Here is a 24,618-nt window from a genome sequence, read left to right as displayed (position 1 = left end):
CAAGGAAAAAACCCAAACTTTTCCAATCTTTTAAATAATGAAGGTCAAATCACCTAGTGGAATAACCTCTGGACCTATTTGTCTGAACTTTAGTAGGTTCCTTCCCCTCTGTTTTCAAACTGATTGTCTAAAACAAACCTAGAAGAGGGAACAGGTTTTCTATTTTCCTAACCAAAAATGGTGAAGTCTGCCCTTGTGAGAGAACTACTGCCTCTACCTTTCTGGAATCTAGCAGGCTTCGTTTCTTCAGACCATGCTTACAATTCACATCCAATTCTCGAAGAATTTTTCCTTCCTTTCTTTTAATTTTGTTAAGGTCCCCTGCATGAAAGCCCCATATGCCTTATTTCCTGTGGAATTCAGTTTAAAAAGCTAATTATATCTGATGTTCTACCCTTATCAAGAACTCAGGAAAATCTGCCCTTCCTTTACCTATTTCTCTGTCTATAAAATATATACTTCATGCTGTGCCCATACAACATTTTGTACTGCAGGGTTTGAAACACTTTGGTAATGCAATCCATGGCATTATTTTATCTCTTGTTTCTGTTTACATGTCTTTATACAAGCTTCTGGTATTCCCAGCAAAAATAAAATCAAATCATTATTTGTCCCTCAATACTCTTCTTCACCACCTGCTTTCTGAAGCATCCATTGAATGAATAAGCTCGTCCCCCACAATCAGTCATCAAAACAGCAGAATAGCTTTCATTGCCCGTGTCATACTAAAATTAGACCACAGCACTTGGAATTGCTTATGATTTGCTCTTAAGTCTCAGTAGTACTAATTTGATTTTGTTATTTGTACCAGATCCTTTGATATACCGTATTTTTCTGTCTATAAGACGCCCCCATGTATAAGACACCCCCTATTTTTGGAGACTCAGATTTAAGAAAATGGGGGGAGATGTATCCGTGTATAAGACACCCCCTAATTTTTGACATTATTTTTTAGGGGGGAAACCTAGTCTTGTACATGGAAAAATACAGTAATTGGAATCTTACGGCACAAAATGCTGAACACATATATTGTCCCACAAGGCTTCATGGTAGTTTCCCATATAAATAGGTTTTCCAGTGTTGCATTTTAAATAAATCGTCACTATTATTTATTTATTTCGCATGAATGATTCAAAACATTCCGTATTTGAGGGTATCGGAGATTGATTATGACAGTTTTCAAATCTTCTTTCCGTCAGGGAATCATTTCACGCTGATGTTCCTGTCATGGGGCCCTTCTGTGTTGCGTAGAACTGTGGGATACACTCAGATTCCACACAAAATTCGGGTCATAATGTTTATTACATCTCAGTCACCTACAATGGGGATGGCAGTGAAGGGTAACAAATGCTCTCCTAAAATGTTTCCTGCTTCCCCCATCCACTCCCCAAGCGTTCAGTCACCTAATTGTGCGAAATATATTTCTGAAACCTAGTCCACCTCTTTTCGATCTCATCATCTTGTTTTCCAGTGTTATCTACAAGATGTATCCCCAAATCCCCCCAACAGATTGTGCATTGTTAATTGACATTGACAATATTTCTTTTAATACCAGGAACCAGTGCTATTTTTCTAGTTGATGGGAGCAGGATAGGTTGGTAGCTTCCTGGCCTGTTGGCCGGATGAACCATAGTTTTGTGAGAGATAGGGCTGGGTGATGTTAGGTGTTCAACATCATGATGTATCACCAGCCAAATATTGCAACCCGGCGATATATCACGATGTTGAAAGGGAGGAACAATCCCTGGCATCTTGCAGAAAGGGCTGGGAAAGATTCCTGGCTGAAACCCTGGAGAGCTATTTCCTGTCAGTCAGTCGAGGCAATGCTAAGCTTGATGGACAGGTGGGCTGACTCTGAGGCAGTTTCTGTTGCTGCAAATTCTATTCAGAATATGTTGTCCTCTTGGCGTTTTTTCACTTCCATCAAGCAGATGTGAATAACACATTGGTTTCCCATTGCTGCACTTTCTTTTGCTTTTTGGAAAGCAAAAGGTTGTCCAGTTATGTTCTAAAATTTAAGTTCTGTTATTTAAGTCTGATTGCAGGTTATTCGTGGCTTTTATATAGTTAGAAACAATGTGACTGCATGTAAGAATATGATTTATTAGGGGAGTGATTTGATGCTCTCTGTCCTCCTTTCTTCTTATCCTATCTGTGCTTGGAATATATTTTATCTAACATTCCGTGGTACATAGCTACAGATGCTTTGGCTGTCAACTAGCAATCACTCCAGAGAATTATGTCTGGATGCAGTTCGTACTTTCTGTTTTTAAATTGTTGTGGCTGTACGCGGCTCAGTTTTAGGTACTGCCAAGCAGTGACTGAATAATCTTTGTGGCTCTGTATTATTTTATCATGCATTAGCAAACTGGTCATGGCTAGTTATAGTGCAATCCTATATATGACTGGCCAGAAGTATGCACCACTCAATTAAATGAGACTTATTGCCAGGAAAATGTGTGTAGTAAGCTTAACTAGCTTCTCTGGAAGATCCTACTGACAGCTAATGATGATGGTAGGAATATACTGTGATCAACGCATCTAGTACACTCATAATGAGAGATTCTGGAGGTAGAAAATGAATCCATTGTCGTCTTCTACTACTTGATTGCCTTCCGTCAGTTGTACATGTTTCTAGTAAAGCCTGTTAAAATATTAAATACTGCTTACTTTGTTTAAAAAAACATTTTAATGGGTTCTTTAGAGCAATTCTGTTTTAATTACTGTTTTAATTAAACAGTACTGAACTGGGGGAAGATGGGAGGCTTTAAATAGAAATTAAATTAGAGTAACCAAAACAAATGTGTAAATTATTACTCTCTCTACTCATTGCGTCTAAGGAAATCTTAACTGGGAGGTTTTCCTGATTTTACACAAGTGCTGTATAGTACAAATCGCAAATAATGTCCCCAAAGTTGCATTCTGTAAAACTTGCAGAGTTTTGGATCCAGCCATATGTATCTTTTGTAGAAGATTGCCTGTTCAGTTTATAAATCTTGGCATGTGCATGGATCCATTCCCAATCTTTGTCTAGTTCCTGGAAAAATTGGTATTAGCCTTAAGCCAAACTGAAGCATTGGATTACACAGATTTTCATATTTTCTGTTTATAGTTTTATGGATAGATGGTACATAGCAATCTGTCTTACAGGTGTAGTGTCTTCACTTTAATGTTTATATGAATCATTTTAGGAAGAATGCCTCTGTAGTGGAGTTGAACAAATATTTCTGCTCCATAAGGACCTTTGTTAAGTCCCGAGTAATATCTATTTGCAACCTGTAGTTTTATATAAAAGCTTTGTTGAGATGCTTAAAGCATTCTTTAGATGTTCTTCAGAAGTTTGAGTGGGAACTTAGTGGGCATGGGATATTAACAAGTAATAGAGACTGCTAGAATATCTGGAGGAGGGAATATTTGAAGTGGAAAATGACACGTTATGTATGACTCTTGTTTGATGAGTCCAGGCTGTGCATACACGTACTCATTTTTGTTTTGTGTTATTTGATTATCTCAGCCTGTTGTTCTCTTCCTTGTTCCATTGCCCTGTCTTCCTTTTCCTTCCCATGTTTCCAAAAAACATGTATATCTACTTTCTCAGCTACCAGCTTCTCAGCTCCATTTCTTCCCTTATTATTTCCAGAATTTAATATCTGTTAGCCATCAAACAGGCATTACTTATAGCAGTGATTTATAGGGGAGCGGGTGGCGCTGTGGTCTAAACCTCTGAGCCTCTTGGGCTTGCTGATCAGAGGATCAGCAGTTCGAATCCCTGTAACGGGGTGAGCTCCTGTTGCTCTGTCCCAGCTCCTGCCAATGTAGCATTTCGAAAGCACGCCAGTGCAAGTAGATAAATAGGTACTGTGGCAGGAAGGTACATGGCGTTTCTGTGCACTCTGACTTCCGTCATGGTGTTCTGTTGTGCCAGAAGCAGTTTAGTCATGCTGGCCACATAACCCAGAAAGCTGTCTGTAGACAAACGCTGGCTCCCTTGGCCTGAAAAGCGAGATGAGTGCCGCACCCCCAAAGTTGTCTTTGACTGGACTTAACCGTCCAGGGGTCCTTTACCTTTACCTTTTTACCTTATAGTCTCAAAAGATTTTCAGTTTTGAGGCAGGGTGGTGGAGAGGAATCAGCGATTGATAATGTCCGGTGACAAAAATGTCTACAAGGGAGAAGGTCTTCTGGGCTGCTTGTATGTGAAACACTGTCTGCAGATAAGCATATTTGCCACCTATATCAGTGTCTTGCTAGCAGCCAGGCAAGGATTTTAGTACAGTGGTACCTCAGGTTACATATGCTTCAGGTTACAGATTCCGCTAACCCAGAAATAGTGCTTCAGGTTAAGAACTTTGCTTCAGGATGAGAACAGAGATCGGGCTCCGGTGGTGCGGCGGCAGCAGGAGGCCCCATTAGCTAAAGTAGTGCTTCAGGTTAAGAACAGTTTCAGGTTAAGTACAGACCTCCGGAATGAATTAAGTACTTAACCTGAGGTACCACTGTATTATCTTAGTCCTTTTCACTTGCGAGGTGCTTTTGCCTCTTGTATGTATTAAATGATATGTTGCTGGTGCAATTCTTTTTATGTTGGGTTTGGATCCTGTTTTTCAACGGCTTTTGTGTTTTTAATCTTGTTTTATATTCAGTGTATTCATATGTTGCCTAGAGAATGCTGTTTATGAAGTCACTAATAAATATCAACAAAATGTGCCTCAACCCGCTTTATACTGAGTCAACCCATAGCTCCATCTAGCTCAGTATTTTCTGCTCAGACAGGCAATGGCTTTTCAAGGTCTTAAGAAGAGGATTATATCAGCCCTACTACACCAGGTACGTTAGGTGTGCAAAGCATGTTCTCCACACTGGGCATTGCAGACCTAGTCCCGAATCCTTGCTGCTGCAGCAGGTAAGGATATAGCAGGTGTACCTGTCTCCTGACCTCTTTCTGCCTCCACCAATGAGTGGCTTCCTCGCTGCAGCCATGGAAAGGGGAAAAGATCAAATGTTACCACTGCCAGCAGTAGCCAGAATAGGGCCTTGAATTATGATCTGCTGGATCCTAATTCATTTCAATTCCCAGAGAAGAGCCTGGAGCTCCCACAGAGAAAGAAAGGAAGAAAGACTATACCCTACCTTGCACCTTGGCTGGATGCAGTAGTTGACCTACTAGTCTACTCTACTGTAGTTATGGGAAATTGAATCTTTGAAATTCAACAAGAGAAACATGTGACTCAGCCAATCACAATAGATTTCCACAAAAAATTCAAGAGTACCTCCTTTTTTAAAAAAGATACTTGTATTTTTTAGTATCAGGACTGCTCTGTAATCATAAAGAATATGCACTTTATATGGAGCATGTCACAGTAAGACTGATTGGGCTCTTGTTGGTCCATAGTGCCAAAGATCCCACACAAATCAAGTAGCTTTTGAGGTGGGGAGAGAAAGAGAGAAACATACTATGTCTGGCACTGTGAGAAATGATAGCTCCATGAACTTTGAAGCCCCAGCTGGCCAGAAGCGGCAATCTTTATTTTTCCTTTACCCAAACTGCAACCCGCACCCAGAAGGAAGGAAGGAATTGGGGAGTTGCAAGTAAGAGCTACTTCCCCAGGGCTCTGTCTAGTCACCTTACTGATTTAACCCATGATTCAATGTGTCATCACCTGAGAGCAGAAGTAAATTGTGATGCACCAGCTCAAAGACAGGCTTCAAAAACCTGAATCTTCTTCTAAGTAAGCTAAGCTGTAAAGTGTGAAGCTCTTACAGTTCCAATCAGCCCATTGTTTGTGGAAAATTCCACAGTGGATAACAGATTGGAATAAGTTCAGTAATTAGTGACTTTTATCTTATTTTAAGCCATTTTCATATTAATGGAATCGTAGCATTAGTTTGATTTTCATGGTTTCCTCTTAGGCTAGTGGTAGCCTTGACTAGGTGGCAATTTAGACAGTCTCCATAACCTTCCTAGGGGAAATAATATGCACCCTTCTTCTTGTCATGAAAGCTCCTGCAGGGTCAGTTTGCAAGATAGAGAGATTTTTCAAAAGCACACTAGCGGGATGAAGTCCACGGCATTGTTTAAATAAATAAAACAGACCAAAAACTGGGCAACATTTGGGATGTTGGTTTTGTAGCCCATCATTAAGTGGACATCAGCCAAAAGGTGTCATCATCATCATCAACAACATAAAATCACAATATAAAAACACATTATAGAAGGGCATTGGATGTTCTTTCTTTCTCATATTTCCAACAGACACTATACACTTTCTGAAGCAAAGGTCTTATTGAGGTAGGGAAGGGCACAGTACTGCACTTCGTGTACAAATCCCAAACTGCTGGGAACCCTTAGCAACAATAACAACCCTCCAAATGAAAGAACACTCTCATCTGGAAATACCCAGAATTTTGGCAACCTGTCGCTAGTAAGATCTCAGAATAATGCAGTTATCTATTAGAAGCGGCACTGCTCATGGAAATGTAAGCTTGTGCACAATGGATTGTATCCAATGGTCCTTTTTGCGTAGTGAGTTCCCGACCCCCCCAGGTAGAAATAATGACACATGACACAACTATTAAGGTTAATGGGCTAAAAAATGTCACAACTTTATTGGTTACAGGTGATGAACGGTATTGGCTTAGGCATTGGTCCTAGCCGACTATATCTGACTCCAGCCCGTCTGCTTGAAGTCCGAGAAGGGTTAACCTCCAGTAGGGGGAGTCCTGCTGATGCACATCAACTAGGAGCTCCCCTGGGGTCACCGATAGGGGGTATGCCTTAGGCCCTAACCTCTCTAGGCTTCGGACAGGGCCACGCTCCCTGGAATCCTTTATCGGACTACCCTTCAATATGCGGGGCAGGTGATGGCACTGCCTCCCCTCTTCCATCTACAGAACTATTCCAATGCCTAACCGCCAATACCAAGAAAGTTGTGACGATTTGCTATGAGGTAGGCGAAAACCAAGTGGCTGGTGCCAATCTGCCAAGTGGACAAATTCCTACCAGGCCCCTCAACGGCAACCAACCAAGGTCCATAGCAAGGTCAGAGAAAGCAAACCATAGAGGATGGGAGGGTGGGAAAACAGGAGCAGTTGGCGGGCAGACAAAGAGGGAGATCCCCGGCTATGTCCTGCCTTTAAGGGACAAGCCACACACCCCGAGCAACCCAATTGGGCGGCCAGGGGGTGACGCATCCGGGAATCCCCAGTAGTGCAGGGGCTGGCCTCCCACCCCCTGGGCACATGGAGGGGCCGTGGAGCCCGCAACCCTACCTCCTCCTTAAGGCGGAAGTGGCTTAGCAGAAAGCTTTTCCACTCAGGGGGCCCACTCAGCCCACATGTGGTCCTCCAGGCCAGAGAGCCAGTGTGGTCTAGTGGTTAAGAGCGGTGGACTCGTAATCTGGGGAACTGGGTTCGCTTCCCCGCTCCTCCACATGCAGCTGCTGGCTGACCTTGGGCCAGTCGCACTTCTTTGAAGTCTCTCAGCCTCACTCACCTCACAGAGTGTTTGTTTTGGGGGAGGAAGGGAAAGGAGAATGTTAGCCGCTTTGAGACTCCTGAAGGGGAGTGAAAGGCGGGATATCAAATCCAAACTCTTCTTCTCTTGCATCCATCGATCTCTCCTGCCACTTTTGCCCTTGGCGCTGCTCTCCCCTGGCCAGAAGGGAATGCCACCCTTAGACTTTAAACAGATCCCCACTTGTGTCATATCCCATTCTGTTCTGGAATAGCTTTATGGGGTGCACGGATGGCTGCAGTTGGGGGAATTGTAGAAAATTGGGTGCCCTTGCCTCACACAGGCAGAAGTATTTCCTACCACTAGTTCAAAACTGAAATTTAATACAGTTTGTTGCTAGTAGATTATTTTTCAGTGTCATCTTTTTGTTTTTCTCTTAACCTCCCCACCCCTTCCACTGCAGTCTTCAAAAGTGTCACTGTGTAGAATTTGAGGCTATGACTGTGGTAAGTGGAAGGACAAAGTGGCAAGTTGTTTTTTTTTTGGGGGGGGGATAATTGCCAACTCAGAAAACTGTTTTTTGCTGCACAACCTGCTGTGTGGATGTTGGTTTTATCTCCTCCGGCTAAGCCTGTTATGTAACTACCTTTTTGAAATGTTGCTTTAAAATGTATAGATCATTAAGCAGCAACTCCGCTGTTGGGTTTAAAAAGCTGTTTAGTGTTAGCACATCAAGAAATTTGTAATTTTAATTACCAAAATACCTTTCCCCTAAGAGACCTAAAGTCTTGTCCCTTTCCCAGACTGTAGATTATGAATGCTGCTAACTCTAGAGTTTGCTACATCTTGCTTTAAGCCCAGGCTTCCTCAACCTCGGCCCTCCAGATGTTTTTGGCCTACAACTCCCATGATCTCTAGCTAGCAGGACCAGTGCTCAGGGATTATGGGAATTGTAGTCTCAAAACATCTGGAGGGCCAAGCTTGAGGAAGCCTGCTTTAGCCTATAATATTCATGCACGTAAAAAGGAATGTAATGTAAATGTGAAAATGCTGTTTTCAGCAATGTAAGACATTACTTGCAGATTAGTATGATAGCATGTGAGTGTTCCTTCTGACTTTTCTCTTGCAATCTAAGGGTTAGATCTGGTATCTGATACAGATGCTTGACAGAAGGGTTGGAGAGTGAGGTCGGGCAGCTATCCATCTTTGCTTTTCCCTTCCCCATTCCCCATGTCTTGTTGAGAGCATTATGATACTAATAGGTTGTAATGCACTGATTCTTTGGTGCCCGCTGGAACCTTCTATGTAGAAGTAAGCAATGCTATTATAGGGGAGGATCTCAGGCGAGACTTTTCCATGAGGCCAACCTGTGTCATAGGAGAGTGAATGGGACCCTCAGTTCCGGAGGTGTTTTTACTCTGAGTTTTGTTTTAATTTTTGTTTTCTTTTTCAATCTTTGGTTTTGTACTTTCATATAAATTTAGATTTCAGGTTTCTTTTCTTTTGCAGAGAATCAGAAGAGTCACTGGGTAATAAAGAATTGCACTTGGATGCATGCTACAGAATAAAATTGGATGAGTAAACATCCTGGGCCCATAATGTTCTGATACAGCATTTAACCCTCTTGCAACATAAGAAGGCTCCTCCTTAAAAATTTAACAAGGAACGTGAAAGCTTTTTCCAGCCTACAAGCAGCTACTAAGATATCCATAAAAAGAGAGTTGACATTGATTCCGTACACACAACAAGTGCCAAAACCAAATGTAAATTGGTTGCAAAAGATTTAGGCCAAGTTTTTGGTGCCGATGTCTAGCCAAGTAAGAGAGGATACCATACTTTCCTATAAGTATCAAAATATTACAGTCTCAAAAGAGAGATGATTAAGTTATGGATTTACTCCTCAACAAAGATGTGCTGGATAGAACCCGATCCATTACATGGGCTATCGTGCACTTGTCCATGTGACACCTGGGCCCTTAGGTTGTCTGAGTTGCTTCTTATTAATAGAGACTGCAACTTTTTGTCACAGTGCCTGGAAAACTGTCTCCAGATTCCCATTGGCAGGCAGACTCTGCAAGCATCTGTAAGGCCCATTCTAATTTCTGCCTGTGTTCTGATGCTTCTATCTGTTGACCTGGGAAGCATTGCTGTGGAGCCAAAAAAACCTCTATGACACATCAATGCATCATTGCTGCATGTCTTCATACTGTGATGTTGTGCGTTCAGGAATTTCCAGTGCTGAATGACTGGTTCCCTGGCTATTACCAGATGCGGCCCAATTGCCCCCTCAACCTGGCCCGCAGACCGTGTGTTTTTGCATGAGTAGAATGTGTCCTTTTATTTAAAATGCATCTCTGGGTTATTTGTGGGGCATAGGAACTCGTTCATCCCCCCCCCCAATATAGTCCGGTCCACAACATGGTCTGAGGGACGGTGGACCGGCCCATGGCTGAAAAAGGTTGCTGACGCCTGGCCTAGGTGAATACCATTGACCCAAAAATGAACTGTTTCCAAGTAAGTTTGCCGTAAACAAACTGACTGCAGGGCAAGCTAACGTCCTCGTCAATATTATCAGCAGCCAACTTTTATACTAGAAATTGCCTTGGTAACTTTCAAGTGGCTTCTGTATGCAATTTCTGTTAAACAAATTACAGTGAAATAAAATAATGCCATTTTAAAAAGTATCGCAATACAACAAAATCCCTAAAAGTTCTATTATCAGTTTAAGAAGCTCCCTCCTAGCCCTTTTTCCCCACCCAGTTTTTCCTTGCAGCTAAAGCAGGCAGAGCTGTTTTATGGGTCACAAAAAGGTGAAGATCTTCTGATAAAAAACTAATGATGGTTTTGGTCAGAATAGGTTGTTAATTTAGACTGAATATTTCCCAATACTTTTGTTTTTTCTTGGCCCGTCATATAAGGGACATTTCAATACATATTGAATTGAATTGCAGAATTAGACAAACTAACAGGAAGGATCCGAAACCGGCAGGACCAGAAATTTACCGAAGACTGGAGTAAACTTATGAGCTATATGAAAAGTATTTGTGATGATCAGACGACGTTTGTAGGTTTGCGAGAAGTTCTGTGAGGAGTATTGTTGGAAATATTGTAAAAATGGAAAAGGGGAGATGATACGTTAAGAGAGGTAAAGACAATATAAAATTAAGTAATGCATAAAAAGAGATTAAGACGGAAGATCATCGGAGGTGCTGATGGAAGTCCAAAAAGAGTGTATTTGTAATAATGTGTGTGGTACGTTTTATAATTTGTATGCTAAAATTAATAAAAATGTATTTTTTTAAAAAAAGAATTGAACCTACCAAATTACAAATACAGAACTGTTGGGAAACAGGAACTCATTTTTATCCGCCGTCCAACACAGAGGAAGACGTAATCTCTAAGTATAGTTAAGGTTCTGCAGGGGAACCTGCCTAATTAAACACACCTGGCACTTGTTCTGGGAGTCTGGGGATCATGCTGTCAGGCACTTAGCTTATAGGTTAAAAAAAACCCCCAAAACCCTGAAAATATAAATGGACTGTTTAAGCAGTTTTATTCAGACCCATACAAAGGGGACAATATCTTAAAAGAAGGGACAACAATGGCTTTTCTTCCAAGGAAATTCTCCTTGTCAGTCTGAACTATCTCATCTGTCTGAAGTGCAGCGCAGTTTCTTTTGAGATCTTCCTTAACACATCTAAAAATAGAACAGAGCATAAAGCTAATAGGGCTGGGGAAAACCTTGGTACTGGTAGCTATTGTACAGAATGTAAAAAAAAGAAGAAGTCTTGTCCCTATTGCTGGGAGATTTGACAATTTCTGAGAGCCCAAGAGAATGAATGAGGCATGTATCTCTGCTCTGGAAACCATATGGGGGTGCAAGTTAGAGTTGAATTACCTCCTCTGTTTAGGTGTCAAGCAATTCCATGTAGCAATTTTTTTTAAGGATATGAACCACTATCATGCTGCACCCTGCTTGGGTAGGACTTAGGTGTGGAGTGTCAAAGGGCAAACAGTCATATAGGCTTCTTCTGAATATGACAGCAGTGGCAGAACAAGAGGTTTCTCCACAGGTACCATTGCTGGGTTCGTAAAGGTAAAGGGACCCCTGACCATTAGGTCCAGTTGTGCCCAACTCTGGGGTTGCGGTGCTCATCTCGCTTTATTGGCCGAGGGAGCCGGCGTACAGCTTCCGGGTCATGTGGCCAGCATGAGTAAGCCGCTTCTGGTGAACCAGAGCAGCGCATGGAAACGCCATTTACCTTCCCGCAGGAGTGGTACCTATTTATCTACTTGTACTTGTGCTTTCGAACTGCTAGGTGGGCAGGAACAGGGACCGAGCAACGGGAGCTCACCCCGTTGCGGGGATTCGAACTGCCGACCTTCTGATCGGCAAGTCCTAGGCTCTGTAGTTTAACCCACAGCACCACCCGCGTTCCCGCTGGGTTCATAGAAGGCTTTTAATAGATTCTGTTGCGAATTCCTTCACAGATACCATCTACAGTTTTGGCTTACCAGCAGAGTGAATCCTCCCCGGTACACTTACTCTACACATGGCTAGGTGTTCCACACCTTCCCCAGTCAACCATAGATGGTATTTGGCAGTGTTGCTGGTATTCATCTGCATCACCAGGCAGCCCTCCAAATACATGACCAGAAAAATTTGGCAATCCATTTTTTAAAATTGCCCTTATATGTTGCTGATGCCCTCTTTTTTTCAGGAAACTTCCCCTAAATTACTGCTCGATAACTTGGAGCTTTCAGGCCGCAAAGGCCACTGGAATAAATCTCAGGCAGTGTCTTACTGGATGTCTTCCTTTAGGAATGAATTTAGATTAGATGTCCCTTTCATTAGAAAGCTGATTGTTTTAAACATTCCTGAAAATGTTTCAAGGTCAGTTAAACCGAAGCTGGATACTTTTATTTGTGCATACCAAAATAGAATTAAACAAAAGGGGGGATTTTATTACTCAGCTTGCAGGACAAAGTGAATGTTCTACAACAAATGTGATGCCATGCCTTATTTACGTTTTAAGAGAACTGCTTCTTTTCAACCTCCAGTACTACTTCTCGAGGATTGGCGAGGTGTTTTGGAAATTTTGAGGGGCAGCTGAAGAGAGGCCACACGCAACCTTTAGAAGTTACCTGTTGAACAGGGTATTTTTCCTTGATCCTTTTTCTGGCCTACCTTGACACATACATGATGGTCCAGGTTGGGCTTTAGAAGATGAGTAGTCTAAGAGGCCTCCTGGTCTATGCAGACCTGGAGACGCAACCTCTGACGCTCTTAAATGGTGGCTGCTGCTAGGACCAGCACACTTACAGCATCCTGAAAGCTGTACCTTCACAGTAGCATCCATTAGGCAATACTGGAAATTCCCTAATTCTGCAATTCATCTTTCTCCTGAATTCCCACCTGATTTGAACCTCAAGGAGTGTGGGATTCCAAAGTTGGGAAGAAACCATCAAGGCTGAGGCTCTATGGGTTTGTCCTTACTGTTCACATTTTGCTTTAATCTCTAGCCCAGAACATCCTTCTTATTTGTTCGATGTAGTGCACCATAGGCCCTTCCTGTTTTAAAGACAGAACACCTTCAACAACCAAGGAGGAGAGGAGTGACATGCCAAGGCCACAGAATGAGTTGGTGGGAAGGGAGAGCTGGTATTAGAATGCCCTTATTTCCAGTGAAATGTTCAGTCATGGAAACCAGAACTATTTCAAAAGCATTAGCTGCTTTTATTGATAATGCTTTCCTGTTCTGTGAGTATCATAAAAAGTACGGTATTTTATGATGAAACGGCATTTGACGACCTAATGCATAAATAATAAATCATTAACTTACTAGCTATAATTCAAATTCTCCATATAATTAGATGCCTGTATTAATGAAAGCTATTATGCTTTCCAATCTGGTCTTCATAATACTGCTCGCATGTGCATTTGACTTTCAACATGCAATACAGTGGTACCTCTGGTTATAAACGCTTCAGGTTACGAGGTCCGCTAACCCGGAAGTAGCTGCTCCTGGTTGCGAACTTTGCCCCAGGATGCGAATGGAAATCACATACAGTGGGAAGCCCCATTAGCAAAGGATAAGAACGGTTTCAGCTTAAGAACGGACCTCTGGAACGAATTAAGTTTGTAACCAGAGGGACACAGGTTAGAGCAGAACCCAGTCATAGACCCCCTGGACCCGAAGCTGGTCCATCTCCCTAAGATGGGCCTCTCTTTTGTGCCAGCCTGGAGTTCAAACAACAAAATAACGTCTTCTCACCTTAGCTGGTGTAAGCACCAGGATGGTGGCAGCTCAATGGCTCTGTTCTGCCATGCTTCACCCTGGCCCCATTTAAACAGGTTGGTCTGTTCGTCACTTCATACCGTAAGAATACAAGATGTATGACAATTTGATTTTGTCAGTGAGAGATGAGAAGTTGATTTCCTTGTGCTTATGAAACAAGGAATTTGTGCCGACAAGTTTTGTCGGAGCGCAACCTCCGTCCCCGAAGTGCAAAAGAAATGTCAGTTGTCACAGTTTTAAGCTCGCACCCGTGATTTCAGTGAAAATCAGCATTCACAATGCAAGCCGGGCAGAATGCAAGATGTGCAGTGTGGAATCTAGTATGGGATACTTCAGGTCATTGTTTTTAGTCATTTATTTTACTTTTCTCATCTTCAGTTCATCAGAAGATTTTGAAGTGGAACCCTAAATAAACTGCACTGAAAAAAAAATAAACGAACCAGGAGTTTGGTGTTGTATTCTGTTTTTATATGTGTTGGAAACTGCCCAGAGTGGCTGGGGCAACCCAGCCAGATGCGTGGGATATAAATAATAAAACGATGATGATGTCCAACATGCAGGCTTCTCGCAGGCATCTGGGTGGCTGCTTTGAGACCAGAATGCTGGACTAAGTGGGCCCCTGGCCTGATCCAGCAAGCTTTTCTTACGTTCCTATTAGGTCTTCAGAAAGGAAGACAGAAATCTTAGATCTTTGCTTTCTCGCTTTGCCGAGGAGTGTCTGGCAGAGGTTGCATGGCCAGATGCTGACCGAGGGGATAGGGGCAGTGATTTATGGGGCAGAAGCCAGGGCTGGACGAAGGGAGTAGTATGGGCAGGAGGAGATGGCGTGGGGGGCAGGACGTGGGGCAGGAGCTGAGACTGGAGGAAGGGCAGGACTTGTCAGAAGTGGAGGAGAAGGAGGAGGCAGTGCCCGAGAAGAGTTGGGGCAGCATCCCCTCTGTCCCGTCCCCCCATTGTCCCCCAGAATCAGGAGGGGCTTGAAGAGACAGGCACAGTGGCAACTTCTGTCATAGCCGTCAACTTTTCCCTTTTCTTGCGAGGAATCCTATTCGGAATAAGGGAATTTCCCTTAATAAAAGGGAAACATTGACAGCCATGACTTCTGTGTAGGAGAAGTTGCAGGTTGCTTGTGCAGGCCATCATCAGAGGAGGGTACTTAAGTTTGGATGGAAGCTTGGTTATACTGTTGCGCCAACAACCCAGCTCGGATCGCAAGCCTGGCTAGGGGCTGCCGGCTACTTAGTCGCCAAAAGTGTGTGCGCGTATTCTGTGCACCTTAGGAGCTCCCATAAGTGTGTGCTTTGTCAATAAACCACCCTCGCCGCATCAAGCAGTTGGTCCCTTATCTTTCCTGCCCCGACCTGGCCACAGTGATCCATGCGACGGTCACCTGCATGCTTGACTACTGTAATTCGCTCTACGCGGGGCTGCCCTTGAAGCTGTCCCAGAAACTCCAGCGGGTGCAGAATGCTGCAGCGAGGCTCCTTACGGGATCTCTGCCATGGGAGCATATTCACCCAGTGTTTTTCCAGCTGCACTGGCTGACAGAGTCAGATTTAAGGTGCTGCTTTTGACCTTTAAAGCCCTTCACGGCCTAGGACCCTCGTACCTACGGGACCACCTCTCCCGGTATGCCCCACGTAGGATCTTAAGGTCCATATATAGCAACACCCTAGAGGTCCCGGGCCCAAAGGGAGTCAGATTAGCCTCAACCAGAGCCCAGGGCCTTTTCAACGCTGGCTCCGGCCTGGTGGAACGCTCTGTCTCCTGAGACCAGGGCCTTGCAGGATCTGATTTCTTTTCTGCAGGGCCTGTAAGACAGAGTTGTTCCGCCTGGCCTTTGGCTTGGAGCCAATTTGATTCCCTCCGCCTCTTTCTTTTTTTCTTTCTCCTCCTGTGATGAGGCTGCATTTTAATGTTTTAATGTTGTATTTTAATCTTGTTTTTTAAGTTGTATTTCAATCAACTTGTTTTTATTATTGGTTGTTAGCCGGCCTGAGCCCGGTCGTAGCTGGGGAGGGCGGGGTATAAATAACATTTATTATTAATAATAATAATAATAATAATAATAATAAAGAATTAAATTATCAGACATTTCTCCTCCTGGGGCTGGATGTACTCAGGACAGATACGCACTCACATTATACTTCCTTTAATACTGAAAATATATGGTGACTGGTGTCTACCCCACCCCCAGTAGAAGGCATTGATTGGGAGGCAGATTATGGTTTTGTTGTGGTTGTAGAGGCACACTATCTATTTGCAGAAGGTGACACAAATTTTGAAGTTTATTCCGTCTGGTGAAGTACACAGTTTTAATATGCGGGGAAGGCACAGATGGAGTGACTAATATATTTTTAATGGCATATTATGGTGTGAAGAATATTATCTGCAGTATGAAGAAATGTAGCTGTAACATGTTTCTGCAGAGAGGTGCTACTCACTGTCTTCAGTGTAAAGGCTATTTACTCTATCTTCCATGATGCACTTCAGTGCCTTCAGAGCAACAGGCAATATTCAGTTATCGTCCATTTAAGCAGTGTTGAGCAAGAGGAAATTATTTTCACGCTCCAAATGCTGGATCGTAATATTTCCATCTAGAATCAAAGTGGAGAATTGGGTATGGAATTTCTCACGGTGCGTTATATTAAACTGTGGAAAGAGGTTAAGAAGGAGTTGGAGATATGGGGGAGAATGAATCTCTCCCTGTTAGGCAGAATTTCAGGTAGAATATGCTGTTTTTATTCCAATCAATCCTAGTTGTAAATAATTTAAGCTGCTTCAGAGGATGGGAAAAATATCTCTAAATTCATCTGGCAGGTGAAAAAGCCAACAATTAAATAGATACAAAAGAAAGAGGAGGCTTTGCCTTGCCACATTTGCAATTGTGTGAGTGTCTGGAAGCGGTTGGAGGATGGATGGCGGCTAACAGATTGAGGTTGAATCCTGACAAGACAGAAGTACTGTTTTTGGGGGACAGGAGGCGGGCAGGTGTGGAGGATTCCCTGGTCCTGAATGGGGTAACTGTGCCCCTGAAGGACCAGGTGCACAGCCTGGGAGTCATTTTGGACTCACAGCTGTCCATGGAGGCACAGGTCAAATCTGTATCCAGGGCAGCTGTTTACCAGCTCCATCTGGTACGTAGGCTGAGACCCTATCTGCCTGCAGACTGTCTCGCCAGAGTGGTGCATGCTCTGGTTATCTCCCGCTTGGATTACTGCAATGCGCTCTACGTGGGGCTATCTTTGAAGGTGACCCGGAAACTACAACTAATCCAGAATGCGTTAGCTAGACTGGTGACTGGGAGCGGCCGCCGAGACCATATAACACCGGTCTTGAAAGACCTACATTGGCTCCCAGTACGTTTCTGAGCACAATTCAAAGTGTTGGTGCTGACCTTTAAAGCCCTAAACGGCCTCGGTCCAGTATATCTGAAGGAGCGTCTCCTCCCCCATCGTTCTGCCCGGACACTGAGGTCCAGTGCCGAGGGCCTTCTGGCGGTTCCCTCACTGCAAGAGGCCAAGTTACAGGGAACAAGGCAGAGGGCCTTCTCGGTAGTGGCGCCCGCCCTGTGGAACGCCCTCCCATCAGATGTCAAAGCGATAAACATCTACTTGACATTCAGAAGACATCTGAAGGCAGCCCTGTTCAGGGAAGTTTTTAATATGTGACATTTTAGTGTATCTTTCATCTTTGTTGGAAGCCGCCCAGAGTGGCTGGGGAAACCCAGCCAGATGGGCGGGGTACAAATAATAAATTATTATTATTATTATTATTATTATTATTATTATTATTATTATTATTGTATTATGAGGCAACTTGTTTCTGTCGGTTAAAAGAATGGATTGTATTGGGCAATGCGGACATTTTAGACTTTTGTTGTTGTTGTTTAGTCGTTTAGTCGTGTCCGACTCTTCGTGACCCCATGGACCAGAGCACGCCAGGCACCTCTGTCCTCCGCTACCTCCCGCAGTTTGGTCAAACTCATGCTGGCAACCTCGAAAACACTATCCAACCATCTTGTGCTCTGTCGCCCCCTTCTCCTTGTGCCCTCCATCTTTCCCAGCATCAGTGTCTTCTCCAGGGAGTCTTCTCTTCTCATGAGGTGGCCAAAGTACTGGAGCCTCAGCTTCAGGATCTGTCCTTCCAGTGAGCACTCAGGGCTGATTTCCTTCAGAATGGAGAGGTTTGATCTTCTTGCAGTCCATGGGACTCTCAAGAGTCTTCTCCAGCACCATAATTCAAAAGCAATTCTTCGGCGATCAGCTCTCACTTCCATACATCACTACTGGGAAAACCATGGCTTTAACTATACGGACCTTTGTTGGCAAGGTGATGTCTCTACTTCTCAAGATGCTGTCTAGGCCTGTCATTTTAGACTTAGAAAGATCATAATTTAAAATTTGGCTGGCATGCATGTCTTTGGTATTGGAAGGCTAAAACCCATAAGAGTTTTATGAACCACGTTTGTAGGAATAATCTGTATAGAGCCTGGGAGAAATATAAAAATCTGCTGGAAAGAAAAACACCTTTGTGGCTATCTCCCATTGAAGCAATTACAATTAAGAGAGTTAATATGGATAGACATTGGGAACTGCTGGATTTTATGGAGGGGGGGGGGGAAACCAGACTGAAATCAATGGAAAACTTAAGGAGTCAAGTTACGGATTGGTTGCAATATCACCAGATATACAACATGTTTAAATTAGATAGAAAGAATGGATTTCTGTACTAAAACTTACAATTTGAAAAAACTTACAAAATAAGGATAAACGTCTTTCTAAAATGTATTATTGTTTATTAGAATGGGAAAGAAAAGACGAGCTTGTTAAAGCTTCAGTAACACATTGGGCAATAGATATAGGACACAATATGGATCTTAACCTCTGGGAGAAACTTTGGAAACGCGACCTGAAATTTGCTTCATGTTATTCATTGAAAAAGAACTATTTGAAAATGATTTATAAATGGTATTTAACTCTGAGTAGGTTGGCTAAGATTTATAAAACAGAATCAGATACGTGTTGGAAGTGTAAAGAAGTAGATGGAGCCTTTTTTCACATGTGGTGGACATGTAAAAAAGTAAAGGTATATTGGGAAATGATTTATTATGAATTGAAAAAAATGTTTAAAACTACTTTAAACAAAACACCAGAGTCTTTTTTTTTTTTTTTTTTGAGGAATAACCCAGACTGAAATTCCTAGGTGTCAGAAAAGGTTATTTATGTATGCAACAACCGTGGCCCGTGTTCTGTTATCCCCCAAAGAGGTTTGGCAACTTAAGTTGACAGAATATGCAGAACTTGAATATTTAACACCCAGAATAAGAGAGCAAGAAGAACATGTATTTAAAGAGTGGAAAACATTTATTGAATATATGGAAAATAACTGTATACAGCTGAAAACACTAGCAGCACTAAGATAAATTCAACAGATTAAATAATTTTTGATAGATGTAAAAGTGGAAAACTGATTTGAATGGTTACAGTAAAATATGCAGGAAAGTATGATATGTAAAATGAACCATAAAGGAGAAGAAGGGAGGTCACTGGATATCTTAACGTTTGTAAAATGTTTATTTTGAAATGTAAAATTGGAAACTTTATACAAATTATTATTAAAAAAAGAATTTTCTCAAGGTACAACTCTGAATCTTTTTGCATTTATGGCCATTTATTTTTCTGGACAAAAGCAAGCCCTGATGCATCAAAACAAATTAAATCTTGTGGGACCTTAGCGGATGAGGCTGTGCTGTTTTTACGAGAGACCTTTTAAAACATGAATATGGAATTGTTTATTGAAGGAAGCTTTTTTTTAAAATGGCTCTAACAATGAAACTTGGCATGTACAAGGTGCTAGTAACATTTACGATGATTCAGCCAAAGATAAGGATGTTGCTGTTTTTCTTTATAGAACATAGATTGCAGTTGTGTGACAGTTTAACGTGTGTAAGGCAAGGTGGTTTTTCAGTGGGATTTGCGCATGCATTACAACAGCTGCAAGACTGCAGGTCAAGTCAACATGCATCATGATTTGCACCTGCCAGGATGCTTCTGATTCATATTGCTGCATGGACATTTAAATTAAAATTGTTTTCATTTCCCATATACTGGGGCGAGGAACCTTTTCCATCCACTTTGAATTTGTGTAGGGTTTACTCCGTAGCCTTTCTTCTCTCGAAGATGTCCCGCAAGGCCAGGCGTAGGCAAACTCGGCCCTCCAGATGTTTTGGGACTACAATTCCCATCATCCCGGACCACTGGTTCTGTTAGCTAGGGATAAAATAGCAGTCAATTGCAAAGGTGATTCGGACGTTTAAGCTGGCACATTCTACCTGAGAACCTCTTGCTATTCTATCATATGCAACAAATAATTTTTAGGAGAGTGGTCGTGGATATTGTGTCTGCAGTGCCTGATGTTTTTATGGTTATTGTTGCTTTATTTTTTGCTCCCTTTGTGAATGATGCCATGGCCTTTGGCTAGTGCAGTAAAGCTTATGATGATGATGTTAGCTAGGGATCATGGGACTTGTAGTCCCCAAACATCTGGAGGGCCGAGTTTGCCTATGCCTGCACAAGGCAATGGATAAACTAGTGTGGCTGGTTAAATCATCCCTTCTGTGAATGGATCCAGCCCACTTTTACTGTACTACCATTGGAACACTTACTTACAGTTCCTTTTCTTAGTGAAAAGCTGATAAATAAGTGCACAGTTTTTGCACTTCACATACTGATGAGCGGCTTTTCTTCCATTCCTTGCAGAATAAACCCTGGCAATGCATACTGATGTCAGGTTCTATGCAGGAAAATGCAACAGGAAACAATACATAGCAGATTTAATGTTTCTCATTATCGTTGCTGTTTGAATTTTCTAATAATATGTAAAAATGCTATTGCTTTTATAGATTACCTCTCCCAAGGAGTGGATCTCTCTGGAATAGAAGTAATTGAAAACGAACTGCTTTTTATGGCAAGAGCTCGACTGGAGGTCGAAAACCAGGCTAAGCGGTTGCTGGAGCAAGGGACGGAGACTCAGGTAAAAATACATTTTGCTTTCTTTCAAAAGCAGATGAATAAAAGTTTGCTCTTTAAGTATGGTGAAATGGAACTCATTGAACAGGGCTTCACCAGTTCACTTTGCCTGCATTAGTATGACTATATTGAATCATAACATGGGAACTGATTGTTACGCTTTCAGACTGGAAGCTGTGTCCTTATCGCTGCCCCTTTGCTTCTAAGAGAATGACTGACAAGGGCTGGAGCACAGAAGCTTTTCTTAGCGCTGGTCTGATGTTTGGCATGTTGAGGGCTAGGAATGTTCTGTCTTTTTCCACACTAGTCTTAAATCCACAGCAATGTTGGTTACTTGTCGAATGGGAAAGATGGGGGCATACATGCTTGAGTCCAACCACCCTCTTGGTCTCCCTCCTCGTAGATGATTAATGTTTTAGAACGAACCCTTTTAGAAAGACCATCTGTTGCCTATGCAGAGTGCTGGTTTTGACCTAAGGTAAAGGTACCCCTGCCCGTATGGGCCAGTCTTGCCAGACTCTAGGGTTGTGCGCTCATCTCACTCTATAGGCCGGGAGCCAGCGCTGTCCGCAGACACTTCCGGGTCACGTGGCCAGCGTGACAAGCTGCATCTGGCAAGCCAGCGCAGCACACGGAACGCCGTTTACCTTCCTGCTGGTAAGCGGTCCCTATTTATCTACTTGCACCCGGGGGTGCTTTCGAACTGCTAGGTTGGCAGGCGCTGGGACCGAACGACGGGAGCGCACCCCGTCACGGGGATTCGAACCGCCGACCATGCGATCGGCAAGTCCTAGGCGCTGAGGTTTTACCCACAGCGCCACCTGCGTCCCTGCGTAGGTTTTGACCTACGAAGCCTTAAACAGCTCAGGACCGCAATATTTCAAGGACTTCCTCTCTCCATATGAACCGATCCGGACCATGCAATCAACACTAGAGACCTTTCTTTGTGTGCCTTCTTCATGAGAGGTCCGGAGGGTGGCAACACAAGAATAGGCCTTTATTATTATTTTTTTGCAGTGGCTCCCTGCTTGTGGAATGCTCTCCCCAAGGAGACTTGCCTGGGACCTTCATTGCATATCTTGAGGCAGCAGGCAAAAACATTTCTCTTCTCCCAGGCTCTAGGCTAATTAAACCATCTTATGGCCTTCTAAACTTTGTGTGGGGTTGTTGTTTTTGTTTATCACTATGGCATTTTTGTTTGTTTTTGTTGGTTACTATGGCATTTTTGTATTTTTATATTTCAAACCACCCTATGGTATGAGGATGAAGGGCGGTATAGAAGTTAACAACAACAACAACAGCAACAGACTCTTCCCTGTTGACTGCCTTGCCACCTGCTGCTGCTTTTATCACGGTGCCCATATAAATTCACAAGAGAACAGATTAGAACAGAAAACTTTTTCTGAGATTTATATTTTGCTGCTTAAGGTAAAGGGACCCCTGACCCCGTGTCCGACTCTGGGGTTGCGGCACTCATCTCGCTTCACTGGCCGAGGGAGCTTCCGGGTCATGTGGCCAGCATGACTAAGCCGCTTCTGGCGAACCAGAGCAGCCGTTTACCTTCCCTCTGGAGCGGTACCCGTTTATCTCCTTGCACTTTGACGTGCTTTCGAACTGCTGGGTTGGCAGGAGCAGGGACTGAGCAATGGGAGCTCACCCCGTCGCGGGGATTTGAACCGCCAACCTTCTAATTGGCAAGTCCTAGGCTCCTAGCGCCACCCGCGTCCCATTTTGCTGCTTACTTGCCGTAATTATGCTTACGTGTCAGAAAATGTCCTCTCATCCCTTGCTTTGCCTAACATCCTCCGCGATGAAGAGTTGTGGAGAGCTCAAAGGTTTTTCACATTTTTTGTAAAGTTGGTAGGACTTGGCTTTGTTTTTAAATTAAAGCTTGGAATGCAAGCTATTGAGTACAATACATGCAAACAGCTTTTAAAGATCCCAGATAAGGCCTTCAGATGTTCTTCTATCAAATTTGTTTAATCTGTGAATGATTTCTTTATTTTTCAATAATTTTCTCTTAGCATGTGATGTTTGCAGCTTATAAGGGATAGTGATATTTGTATTTTTTTTAAAAAAAATATTAAGTGAACTTTCTAGCTATATAAGACATGCACTGACTGTTGCTGATGGGACTTCAAAACATCTGAAGCCTATCAGGCTGGCAAGGGTGTATATAAAAACAGGGTAGGACAAAAAAGGAGATTGATAAAATACACCAGTAATATTTGCATTCAAGGCTTAGGTTCTGGCTAATCAAATTGATGCTATATTTTTATACTACCTTTTATTAACCTTGCAGACGTGAAATATTTTCACCTTAAAACTTCTGAAACGCGCTGTGTTTCATGGCCCGCTCATTATTCTACAATCCCGGCAAGGGGTTGTACCACAAAATGTGTGTTAAACTTGCCCTCACATCATTAGCGATCAATATAATTGGACTCAAGCCCAGTTCAGACATGTAAGGGCTGAGGTGAGCCAGAATAGCACTTGGCCTATTATCAATAAAGCACTTTTCTGTCTTTGCAACATTATGGCTATTATACTCCATTCCCTTTGCTGTACAATAGAAGACTCTTAATTTGGGCCCACTGCTAAGCAGCTTATTGTCCTCCCAGAGAGAATGGAACACTTAATAAAGTCTAAAAAGACTTGGACTAAAATAGGTAGCAGTGCTGAATAGAGACTCGACGTGGCACTCATTAACATCCATCATTGCCACTTTCTTTATTTTAAAGATGGAGGGCTCAGAGCATTACACCTTTTAAACACCTGGTTAAGTGCCACTTAACTCCGTGGCACCATCAGAAAGTTTGGCGATGGTTTGCTTGTTAAGCAGCGCTGTCTGAAACTTACTGTTATTTGCCTAACAATTCTCAATGGGATCCTTGTAATCAAATAGCTGTCTCCATTTAGCACCAGTAGCTAGACAAATTATTTAGATAGGCCTATCTGGCAAGAATTTATGAAGCCAGTTGTTTGAACCTGCTGGAAAGGGTCCTTGTTGCATTTTAGTCTTGCAAGCAAAGGACCGCGTTCCGCGTGACATTTTCCTTCCGGAGACTCTTCTGCGCAAGAACAAGCACCTCCCCCCCCCCCGGAAAAAGCCCCATGTAAAAAAACACTGTGCTGTAAGTTTTCATATGATAGGGAGCCACTTATGTGTAATTGTAGCTAACGAAATCTTCATGTATGCATTGTACTGTACATTATTATTTGTTTGAGATGGCAGAGAAAGAGAGAATAAAATGTGCTGAATTGGACTTTATTAGATTCTGAAATGGCAAGGTTCAGCTACAGCTCTAACTAAGCATAGGGAGAAAAGTTTAAGTTTTAAGATTATTACTTTTAAAGTACCGTATTTTTTGCACCATAACACTCACTTTTTTCCTCCTAGAAAGTAAGGGGAAATGTCTGTGCGTGTTATGGAGCGAATGCCTACGGATGGAGGGATCTGCTGCAGTCGTGAGCAGAGGATCCATGGTTCCCCTTCCTTCCCTCCTCCGTGGCTCGCTTTGAAACAGCAAAGCGGGAGAAGAGCCGCTGAGTGGGGAGGAGAGAGGGACAGAGAGCCTGCTTGCTTTAAAGGAGCAAAGCGGGAGAGGAGAGGAGCCTTCTCCTCTTATACCCCTCTTCTGCATTATTAACAGCATCCTTCTCCACCCACCCCACACGTGTCCCTTGTCCCTTGAGTGCTTTTCCTTCCCTCCCCACTCAAAACGTGGTTACAAAGCATGGGTTCAGATGGATCCTCAGGATTTTTGCATTGGGCTACCCCAAACTCACCGTCAGATCACATGTCTGTGGCCACAGCATGAACCACAAAAATCAT

General features: G+C 43.0%; 1 protein-coding gene across 5 annotated transcripts in view; it reads left to right on the top strand.

Annotated features, from left to right (window-relative positions):
• COG5 (component of oligomeric golgi complex 5) overlaps positions 1–24,618 on the top strand; it is a 178,509-nt gene that overhangs the window by 60,062 nt on the left and 93,829 nt on the right. For all 5 annotated transcript variants that reach the window (XM_053406133.1, XM_053406135.1, XM_053406136.1 and 2 more), the window contains one exon: positions 20,657–20,787. In XM_053406133.1, the coding sequence (XP_053262108.1) occupies positions 20,657–20,787 (131 nt within the window). The remainder of the gene's footprint in view (positions 1–20,656; positions 20,788–24,618) is intronic.

Source organism: Podarcis raffonei, chromosome 10, assembly GCF_027172205.1.
Source record: "Podarcis raffonei isolate rPodRaf1 chromosome 10, rPodRaf1.pri, whole genome shotgun sequence".
Classification (NCBI taxonomy): domain Eukaryota; kingdom Metazoa; phylum Chordata; class Lepidosauria; order Squamata; family Lacertidae; genus Podarcis; species Podarcis raffonei.
This window is presented reverse-complemented; position numbering and strand designations above follow the sequence as displayed.